Genomic DNA, 11,344 nt, shown 5'->3' with positions numbered 1-11,344 from the left:
CAGCGTGGAGCGCGGTGCCGCCGCGGAGAGGTCCGGCCCGAATATCCCTCCGCCTTCCTCCCTCCCTCTCTCTCGCCGCCTGCGAGCCGCCGTTCACTGACTGCCTCCCTTCCTTCTTTCTCCCTCCGCCACCCGAGCACCAGCCGCGCTCTGAGCTGCCCCCGGGGTCCCTCCCCCGCCGCCAGAGGAGCAGCTGCCGCCGCCGCCGCCGCCAGCAGCAAATTGGGAGGGAGGAAAGAACGAGAGGAGGAAGGAAGGGAGCCAGAGCGACTAACCAGAGGGAGCCGGTGAATGGGCTGGTGGTGACCCCCGCTCCCCACCCCACCCTCCCTTCCCACCCGACCCCCAACCCCCATCCCCAGTTAGAGCCGCCGCCCCAGAGGCCGGACCGTCGTCTTAGGAGGAGTAGCCGCTGCCACCTCCGCCATGGAGCTGATCACCATCCTCGAGAAGACCGTGTCTCCGGGTAGGACGCGGGGGCCGGGGGTCGGGCTGAGGTGATTGGGTGGGGGGAAGGGAAGCCCTAGCCCCTCTGACCCTGTCCCCTTTCCCACTTTCCTTCCCCCCAGATCGGCTGGAACTGGAAGCGGCGCAGAAGTTCCTGGAGCGTGCGGCCGTGGAAAACCTGGTGCGTGCCATCCCGCCGGCCCCCATCCCTCTGTCTCCTCATCCCCTGCGTGCGGGCCTTCCCGCCCTCCCGGAGGCCCAGGCCTCGGGAACCCACCCCGCCCCATCCCGTCCCCCTCCCTCCCCCACCCGGTCCAACCTAACCCCGCCATCGGGAAGCCGGTGGGTGTGTCCCGCCCCGGACCCGGCGCCTGGCCAATGGCGCGGCGCGCCGGGGTGACTGCTGGCCAATCGCCGCGCGGCCTGAGGGCGGCGGTGCAGCGGGAGGGAGAAAGAGGGAGGGAAGCGAAGTTAGGTTGCGCCGCGCTGCGTGTTCAGCAAGGGTGGGGGTGGGGGAGCCGGGCCTAGGGGCCATGTGGAAGCTCCGGGCCCAGCTGCCCGCCCTGTTCTGACCCGGGCCGGCTTCTTCCTGTCTCGTAGCCCCTGTGATTCGATGCATCTACTTCTTAGAGCTCTACCCTTTCCTATCTCCCTTGGTGTGTGCTCAGAGACAGGTCTGGCACCCGAATGCCTCTTGACCCTTTCCGGGCAATATTTCTCCCTTACCTGCCTGATTATTCCTTTCCCAGTTTTCTTTTTAAGTAATTCGATGAGTAGGGAATTTGTATCCAGACAGCAGGCAGATAGGGCCTGTTTCCAGATGAAATCAGAGGAAAGTTCCTCGTTTCTCATAACTTCAAATTTAAGGGGTACAGGAAAAATGAAGATAAGTCCCCTAAGAGTCTGGGCTTCTGCATAAAAACGTGGGGTGGATTGGTTGAAATAGCCTGGTGCCAGTTTCTCTTTGGTGTCCCTCTCCTGTTGCGGGAATGGAGAGCAGAGGGAAAGGTGGCTCATACTTGACATCTCTCAAAGGTAATAGGTAATAAGTCGCAATAACACTAACCAAATGTACTTATTTGGATTAATTAGACACATAATGTAAGGGAAAAATAGTGAAAAGGCCTATTTTATACAAGCTCCTCTTGAGTGATTTTTTTTTTTTTTTGCCCTTTTATGTGATAGGTTTCATTACTACTTTTTTATTCTTACCTTTCCATAGAAAAGATTTTTTTCCCACTGGTATAGATGGATAGTATTTCCATTTGGAGTATATTCCTGTTCCTGCTTTTGCTAATTTGCAAGAAGCCTTTTATGTGATGCCTGGTATTATTTAGTAGTATGAAGTTAATAAAATTTAAAGAGTTGTCTTCTGTGATTGCAGAACTTGGTGGTGGTAAGAAACTATCTGCTTTTGGTTTTTCCTGTTAACTTTTCAGGGAAAGAAAAGCTTTTGGACAGAGCTTTTTGCAGGGTAAAGGACTGTGTGTTAAATTTTTTAAAAAACAAAGGGAGTAGTTTTGGGGTTCTGTGTTAGAAAAGATTGAGTGTGCTTTTTGGGAATCCACTATGTTTAGTGGGCAGCTCAAGTCCAAAGTGTATAAGAGCCTTTATTGTGTTAACTGTTGGCTATTAAATATAAAGTCATTTGCTTTGACAGATTTGCCATGACAATTTCTAAGTATTTATCATTTTCCCCCTATCATTGTTCCCCACTTGATGAACACTCAGCTAAAATAGAGGGCATGTTTCCTAATTCTGTTTTAGGTTTATAGGTAATATTCATACAAGATTACCTGCTTCTATGAGATCAGAAGCCACTCTGAGCGTCATTCCATTTGGACTGAGGTGTTTTTTTTAAGTTAGAAAAAATTTTTACTTTTTACCCTGTCATAACATACCCATTTATTCAACAAATAAGTATTGAGTAACAGGCACTGTTATAGGTACATTAAAAAAGTCTTCTGACTACGAGATTGTCAAACTTGCTTTAATTCTGGGGGATCTGATGTGACGATTTGGACACTAAGAATGATGTTGATAGGAAAATCTGTAACTTGTAAAACGCTGAGGCTGCATGATTAGATGGATGACTTCCTTAATGTAATATTTTTACAGGAGTCTTGAAGTAGATATTTTGGAGTTTTCTGAGGCATTATGATATGTCCTAAAAAATTTAGGTTTTCCCCAGTGTTTTGATGCTTCATAAGCTATCCTCAATTGACATTTCTGAAGAGAGATTTTCATTCACCAATGCATCTTTCTTAACAGCCCACGTTCCTTGTGGAACTGTCCAGAGTGCTAGCAAATCCAGGAAACAGTCAAGTTGCCAGAGTTGCAGCAGGTCTACAAATCAAGAACTCTTTGACATCTAAAGATCCAGATATCAAGGCACAATATCAGCAGAGGTGGCTTGCAATTGATGCTAATGCTCGACGGGAAGTCAAGAATTATGTAAGTAACTTTTGTCTCTTTTTGGTCATGTAGCGTAGGGAACAAGAAAATTCTCTTGTCGGTTCTTTTATCATTTGCATGGGATAAAGCTAATGGTATAATAGGTTTCTGGTACCTAAACTTCACTTGAAGATAAAAATTGTATTTGATTTGTATCATTTCAGCTTGTCCATTCCCATTAATGGATTGAAATTCTTTTAAGATAACTAAGGTAGACTGCAGCAGTTTGGGAAACTTTAGTTAGATGCCAGAATTTGTAGAATCTCTGGAGAATTGGAGTAGTATACAAATTGATGGTTCCCAAACTTGGATTATCCGAATCACTTAAGGAATTTGTTAATATGTTTTCAAGCTCTCCAGAAATTTTGATTTGAAGTGTGAGGCTCAGGGATATTTTTTTAACCTGTCTTCCCAAGTGGTCCTTCTAGTCAGCCAGCACCCAGCTCTTATTGAAATTCTGCTGTAGATAATTCTCGCTGTTTGGTGATTTAGGAATGCTACTATGTGGAATCACAAGGTGAATTAAATCATCTCTTGGACCATTGAAGCCCAGAGAATTTATGAAGAAAGATTGACATTAATGGTGCTTTGATCACATATTTAGCAAATTATGAAAAACTTTCTTTAGAAACACCGGGCTTTTGATCAAGGCATTTAGAGTAGGCTGATGGATTTTGTGGAAAATTGAATGTATCTTGTTACTCTGCATCATGGAGTTCTTGTGATCTTTTTATTGTTGTATTAGAAATTCATATTTTTAGATGTAGCAAAAGATATGGAATATATGAACAGATGTGTTTTGCTTTTTTTTTTTTAACTGTCTGTCCTACATATATAAGGCACAGAGAGTAAGTCACGCATCATTGGTCCTTGGTATTTGAGGGGAACTAGTGGGGGATTCTTGTGTGTACTTGTGCAGGTCTGGTTATACACGTCTCATTTGCGATTTCTTGGTTCTAGGTGTCAGCATTAGGTACATTAACGCCCCTTTCGGCAATAAGTTCTCTTTTCTAGTTATATACGTCTTTCTCCAGTCTTGCGTGGATATACCCATGACAAGGAATTAGGTTATGAAGGCAACTTATTTTGTATATTCTTTGAAATGTATAGAACTATTTTTATGCACATTGAGTCTGCTTATGTAGTAAAATTTTAATCCACCCTTCAGCAGTTTGATATAAATGAAGTTTATTTCATCAATCACTGCAAATCTTGATTCCTGTGCTGTAGTGCCCAAATTGAGATAAGACATAATTGGAACTGTAAGTGAGTTATTTATTTGTTTACTTATTTTTTTAAATAAATTGATTTCAGAGAGAAAAGGAGAGAGAAACATCAATGAGAGAGAATCATTGATGGGCGTTGCCCCCTACTGGAGATCGAGCCCACAACCTGGGCATATGCCCTTGATCAGAATCGAACCTGGCACCCTTTAGTCCGTAGGCCAACCCTCTATCCACTGAGTCAAACTGGCTAGGGCCTGACTTACTTTTTTTGTCACATCACTCTTGACCCAAAAGTTTTTCTGAAATTTGAATAAGAACTTGTTGAGCCCCTGTGCATGAAGGAAAAAATAGCAATTATTGCCCTGCCAGTGTGGCTCACTGGTTGAGTGTTAACCTATGAACCAGAAGGTCACGTTTCCATTCCCGGTCAGGGCACATGCCTGAGTTTCTGGGCTTGATCCCCAGGAGGGGGCATTAGAGGAGGCAACTGATCATTGATGTTTCTCTCACTCTCCCTCTCTGAAGTAGTTATCTTGGCCTTTTCCCTTTCATAGCACATTTTGGTCATTAATGCCTTCTCAATGCTGGTGGTTATTTTTTGAAATCTGGATTTTGGACACAATTGAGAACTAGTTTCTTATTTTTATTTCAGGTTATTACCTATCATATGGGTCACCCCTGGTTTTTTTAAAACATAACATAAAAACGCGACCCTGCTAGTGCCTACTGCTGTAGAGCCTAAGACCATCGGAGAACACAGATATTTACATTACGATTCATTAACAGTAGCAAAATTACAGTTATGAAGTAGCAATGAAAATAATTTTATGGTTGGGGGTCACCACAACATGAGGAACTGTATTAAAGGGTCGCGGCATTAGAACGGTTCAGAACCACTGCCTTAGACTTTGGACATACAGTTCTGTTACAGTGCACTCTAGCTTTAGTAGCCCTAGAGAGCAAAACCTTTATTTAGAATCAGAACTGTTTGTTTATTGGGTAGAGCTGTTGGGAGTATACTGTATAAGGGGGAAAGATGGGGGGGGGGAGTTCATTATTATTAGCTACAAAGCAGGATACTAAGTGACCTGACCCAGTCAGCAGAGTTGGCCTGAATAATTGGCAGCTACTCTTTGTCCTGTGTTCATGCCAGGAACAGTTAACTGTTTGCCTTTTGAGTGGACTGGTGATTCTTAGTTCATTGACTAAATAAGCTGATCATGATAATAATTAACCCTGGATCCATTGTGGCTTCAGCCTTTATCTGTACATGTGCCTTTACCCTTTACATAAATGCTTGTATGATTAGCATTTCAAACAAGGTATGTTTAATGATAAGTGGATTTCATTTTAATTGGCATATCTGACTAGTGCTTGGTATCTGTTGATGGTGGAGAGAACAGTTCTTTGATTTTGGGAGGAAACAGATCAAATCCTTTCAGATTGGGAATTAAATAAGGATTGGTTCTTAGGTATTGGTAACATCAGTAACTTTATGTCTGTATCTAATGATGTTACTATGAAAGTCACCCAGGGTGCTAAATTGTCAATGACTAGAAGACAGAAGGTGTGTTCCACATTTCATGAGTGGGAAAATCTCTTCCTTGAAACGGGTTGATTAGGAATCAGATCCACTTGAGTGCCCCAGAGTTAGTTAACTTCATCCTAAAATCCCACCCTTTACACAAAACAAAGCTGTGAGCATCCTTCCATAATTCCAGCAAGGAACATAGAAGACTAATTTTGTCATCTTTCTCCTTTTAATGCTATCTCAAGTGCTGCTTTTCTACTTTGCGTTGAACACTGAAATGAGTTGTCTGGAGAATTCCATTTGGAAGTAGGGGTCGGGTCTTTTTTGCTTTGTCTTTTTTCTGAGGTCTGAGGCAATGTTGATTGTGCTGGTATTGGTATAGAGGCTAGCTTTTTTTTTTCTTTTTCCGACAACTGACTTATACTGTATATGCCATTTTCTACTTTTCTGTGTTATAGAAAACTCAGAGATTGATATGAGAGTTTAAATAGTATTAGAAATTAATATCTTTCATCTTGTTTTTTTGGTGTATGTGTGTGCATGCAGGTTTTGCAGACTTTGGGCACAGAAACCTACCGGCCTAGTTCAGCCTCGCAGTGTGTGGCTGGCATTGCTTGTGCAGAGATCCCAGTGAACCAGTGGCCAGAACTCATTCCTCAGCTGGTGGCCAATGTCACAAATCCCAACAGCACAGAGCACATGAAAGAGTCGACATTGGAAGCTATTGGTTACATTTGCCAAGATATCGTAAGTGCTGCCTCATCTTATCTATAACATACATAGCTATGATTCCATCTAGTTGTTACGTGCACATATCAGGATGATCTTTACCGTATTATAAAGAAAACTAAGCTACTGCAAAGTGTTTTGAAAGTAGGACTGCTTTATTTGTTCATTTAGACTCCTAAATTAACTTACCCTCACATGGTTAATCATGTACTAAAATTAAGAGACTTGAGGGTCAAAAACTCCATGTGTTTGGAGAGACATAGATTCTGGACTTTTAAGGATATTCTTTATCTTGGAGTATCCCTGATCTGATCCTTTCTCAAGATCCTCAGTACCATGGGTGCTGTTACATTTTCATTGACTGTTTTATAGAAACAGTTTGCCAGCTCTTGTCATTGGTTTAGTCATTGGAGCCACAACACAGTATATTAAATGCAGCCTTCCTAGGACTGTTGGTGCTGCTCACGTTACCACTCTTGGTGTCTGAGGTTTGTACGTGTTTTGGGGGACGGGGGGTGGGGGCAGTGTCTGTTTTGATACACAGACTTGAAGTATAGAAGTCCCTAGCACTTGACATGGGCTTAGACTCCCTAGATGTGTGCCTAGGTGTTGATTCTTGGCCCTCAGATGTTCTGAAGCTATACTTCAGTTGGGAGAGGCGACCTGGGGGCAGGGGGAGGGATCACACTGCCATTTCCATTTGCACAAAACAGGAGAAACAGTATTACCTCATGTCCAGAATCATGCTAAGAAGTCAGATATAAAGTTGATGAGTTTAACTTGTTTCGGATCACTTTAGGACAACCAGCCGCTGGGATATTTTGACCCTACATGGAAATATGTGCGGAAAGATTAGAGAAAGTCATTATCCTCACTCAAGTGGATTTTACACTTAAAAAGACGGCTGATTAGTCATGAGTTCATTATTATATTTACTGCGCTTCTGCTCGTTTCAGGACCCAGAGCAGCTACAAGATAAATCCAATGAGATTCTGACTGCCATAATTCAGGGGATGAGGAAAGAAGAGCCTAGTAATAATGTGAAGCTAGCAGCTACTAATGCACTGCTGAACTCATTGGAGTTCACCAAAGCTAACTTTGACAAAGAGGTAAGTGCTTTTGACAAAAAGGTGTAAGTTCAGAGGGTGAGAAGTGAGAGTTAAATGAAAGTTTTTGGAATTTTTAAGTTTATGATTTAGAAAGGACTGTTTTGTTTAGAGGCATTCGTTTCTTTCTTTTTTAAAATCATATATGAGCGTTTATTCAAGTACGGCTGGTAGTATGGGAACGCAGCAGGTCATCCACAAAAACCTGCTCTGAGCCCCCCATAAACCAGCTGCTGATATGGGAAGTAGGGATTACAGGCATGGGGAAGTAGTAGGCTGGGGGTTGGGGGGGGGACTCCACTGTTTGGGCAACAGGGTTGTTAATCTTTCCATGATGACAGGCAGTTCTTGAATGAGAATGGCTCCAAGGTTGATTCCCAGGTCCGGGGTTGATGGAGGCATTCATTTCTAGTTAACATTTGTGAGATGTGGCCATGGAATAGGTGTTTGCCATTTTTAATCAGGCTTTGGTAATAATGTAACCCGAAGGATTTCTAAGCTTAGGTTTTCCTTTTGCAGTACAAAGTGTACTTGGGAATCCCCACCCCCAACCCCTTGATTATAGAAATTGGGCTTTTCAGCTCTGACCAGTGTGGCTTAGTTGGTTTGGTGCATCCTCCTGTGCACCAAAAGGTGGTGGGTTTGATTCCTGGTTGGGGCACTTAGGGGGTGAGCCAGTCGATGTTTCTCTCACATTGGTGTTTCTCTCCTTCCCTTCTTCTCTCTGAAATCAATTTAAAAAAAACATCCTTGGGTGAAGATTAAAAAAGAAAAGAAATTGGGCTGTTTCATACCTCCTGAGGAAGGTGCTTTTTTTTAAAATTTTTTAAAATTTTTATTGATTTCAGAGAGGAAGGGAGAGAGAGACAGAAACATCAATGATGAGAGAGAATCACTGATTGGCCACCTGCTGCACGCCCCCCACTGGGGATCGAGCCCGCAACCTGGGCATATGCCCTGACCGGGAATTGAACCGGTGACCTCTTGGTTCCTGGGTCGACGCTCAACCGCTGAGCCACACCCGGCTGGGCTGAGGAAGGTGCTTTTGAAAATTAATATATAAACAAAGTTTATTTTTCCTGAAAGTATTTTCTCATTATTTACTTATTTTTAATTGTGTTAAAATAGACAGTAACATAAAATTTACCATCTTAACCATTTTTAAGTGTACAGTTCAGTATTGTTAAGTATATTCACATTGTTTTGCAACCAATTTCCAGAACTTTTTCATCTTGCAATTGAAACTATATCCATTAAACAACGCCTGTTTTCCCCTTCCCCATTCCTGGCAACAATCTTTCTACTTTCTGTTTCTATGATTACTTAACTTTCTACTTTCTGTTTTTGTGATTACTCTAGATAGCTTATATAAGTGGATCATGCAGTATTTGATTTGTCTTTTTGTGACTGTTTTATTTCACTTAGTGTAATGTCTTGGGTTCTTGCATGTAGCATGTGTCAGAAGTGTTGACCCATGAACCAAGAGGTCGCTGGTTTGATTCCCAGTCAGGGCACATGCCTGGGTTTCTGGCTCGATTCCCCAGTAGGGGGTGTGCAGGAGGCAGCCAATTGATGTTCTGCTCTCACATCACATCGATGTTTCTAGCTCTTCCTTCTCCCTCTCCTTTCCTCTCTAAAAATGAATAAAAACAGAAAAAAATAATATTCCATTGTATGTATATACCACATTTTGTTTATCCATTTATCTGTCACTAGACATTTGGGTTGCTTTCTTCCACCTTCTATCGAGAATAATGCTACTATCAACATGGGTGTGTGTGTGTGTGTGTGTATCTTTGAGACCCTGCTTTCAGTTCTTTTATATATACACCCAGAAGTGGAATTGCTAGATCATATGGTCTAAAAGTATTTTTGTATATATTTTGGCACTTTAGCTGGGCTTTTTGCCATTCCTTGGCCTTATAGTGGACAAAGAAGGGAGGTCTAAAGAAGGCCAAAGCAAACTGAAATTCTAATTGCTTAGAAAATAGGGGTTTTCTTTTTAGATTTCAGAAGATTTAGGACACAATAGCAAAGTTCATTCTATTCTCCTATATCTTGCCGCATTTAATGTGGATTTGCCACCTCTCAGGAAACCAGTTTTGTCTCTGAAATAAAGCAGATGTTTTGAATTCTCTTAATTTTTAAATACAAAGAAACAGATTTTCCTACTGTAGGTGTGTTTTTTTATTTGTTTTTATTAATCTTCACCCAAGGAATTTTTTTAGAGAGTGGAATGGAGGGGGTGGGGGAGAACATCAGTGCGAGATTGATGGTTGCCTCCTGCACGCACCATGGATCAAACCTGCAATCCAGGTAAATGCCCAGGAATCTAACCTGAAACCCTTCCAACCACTGAGCCAAACCAGCTAGGTTGGGACTTCCTTTGAGGGTAGGTCATATGTAGACACGGGGGGGCAAACTCTGTAGCCTTCACAGTGCTATTACTGTGTCAAGGTAAAGCTGCTGGATTGGTCCAGGATTGTGTGGGTTCCGGAGGGAGTAAGGTTTTTCTTGAAATAATAGTCTAGCAATTTTCATATGGATGGTTTATACTCTTGTAATTCTCTTTTATTTCTGCAGTCCGAAAGGCACTTTATTATGCAGGTGGTTTGTGAAGCCACACAGTGTCCAGATACGAGGGTAAGTATGAGGTCTTTGAATAATATGGCTTGTCTTCTTCTTTCCTAGGAAATGCCAACTCTAGCATTTTAGTTTGAAATGTTGAGAATCAGGTGACTTCAGAAATAAGGTTTGAAAAAAAGAAAAAAGAAATAAGGTTTGACCAATAAGAATTTTTCTTCAACATTAAAGAAAAGGAAAGAACAGGACTTGGAAAGTTAACATATTAAAAGCTGACATCTTGAAAAGGGTTTAGGGGAGAAATGGTTTTTGATCCGCCTTGCTGCTTAATTGCAGTAGTTTTTTAATTGGTTGTTTTCCAGTGTAGCCATTGAAACAGCTTTGCTAGTGCTGTAACCTAATCTTGACCCCTGAAGTAACATCTAGTCTGAGTGGTATTAGTAAGTTTTGTCCTGCTATGGCTTGCATGGGGGAATGATAACCCAAATGTTCCTAGTTTGACCCTTTAGGTTATTGACCCATTTGAGTGAAGTAGTTACTTTTGTCTAATTGCCTTTTTAACTAAACTAAATGGTAAATCATTTAATCTGCTCTTTGTAAAAGGTTCGAGTGGCTGCCTTACAGAATCTGGTGAAAATAATGTCCTTGTATTATCAGTACATGGAGACATATATGGGTCCTGCTCTTTTTGCAGTAAGTATTTCTATTTTATGTGTTTGAGCATGTAGCTAATTGCAAAGTCCGTCATTCTTATTGGGTGTTTTTGTGAGTTCTATAATTTTTTACTTGCAGTTATTTAATCAAGAAAATTTCTTGAGTTCCAGTGTTATGTTTATGTTCATTAGTAGTGTGCCAAGAAAGCTTGCCCTGTTTCTTCTGGTAAAAAGAGTATATTTAAAAAAACCTGTTTCCTCTTTCTGTCTTTCACTTCAGACAGCTTTTATAAATCTACATTTTTGAAACTTGAATGTCTGTGGTTAGAGGAGGGGGTCTAACTTGAACCAGCACTTATGTGGGGCCTGGGTTGCTATGTTTTTTCTCTTAAGATCACAATTGAAGCAATGAAAAGTGATATTGATGAAGTGGCCCTACAGGGGATAGAATTCTGGTCCAATGTCTGTGATGAGGAAATGGATTTGGCCATTGAGGCTTCAGAGGTGAGCCTGGGAGACGGTTGGGGGCGGCGGGGAGCTGTGACTCTGCCTGGGCTTTGGGGCTATATCTCCTTTGTGGATGTGATTGTTCTCCTCTGGGAAAGCTTTATTCTG

The 11,344-nt window shown here is 42.1% G+C and overlaps 1 protein-coding gene across 2 annotated transcripts in view; it reads left to right on the top strand.

Moving 5' to 3' along the window:
• The first annotated feature begins 77 nt into the window (after window positions 1-77).
• The window catches only part of KPNB1 (karyopherin subunit beta 1), a 28,269-nt gene continuing 17,002 nt past the window's right edge, over window positions 78-11,344 (top strand). For both annotated transcript variants that reach the window (XM_028128743.2, XM_054709078.1), the window contains exons 1-8: window positions 78-466; window positions 570-628; window positions 2,719-2,901; window positions 6,205-6,405; window positions 7,344-7,496; window positions 10,077-10,136; window positions 10,680-10,769; window positions 11,123-11,233. In XM_028128743.2, the coding sequence (XP_027984544.1) occupies window positions 427-466; window positions 570-628; window positions 2,719-2,901; window positions 6,205-6,405; window positions 7,344-7,496; window positions 10,077-10,136; window positions 10,680-10,769; window positions 11,123-11,233 (897 nt within the window). In that variant the 5' untranslated portion in view covers window positions 78-426. The remainder of the gene's footprint in view (window positions 467-569; window positions 629-2,718; window positions 2,902-6,204; window positions 6,406-7,343; window positions 7,497-10,076; window positions 10,137-10,679; window positions 10,770-11,122; window positions 11,234-11,344) is intronic.

The sequence above is a fragment of the Eptesicus fuscus genome, chromosome 20, assembly GCF_027574615.1.
Source record: "Eptesicus fuscus isolate TK198812 chromosome 20, DD_ASM_mEF_20220401, whole genome shotgun sequence".
In the NCBI taxonomy this organism is placed as follows: domain Eukaryota; kingdom Metazoa; phylum Chordata; class Mammalia; order Chiroptera; family Vespertilionidae; genus Eptesicus; species Eptesicus fuscus.
This window is presented reverse-complemented; position numbering and strand designations above follow the sequence as displayed.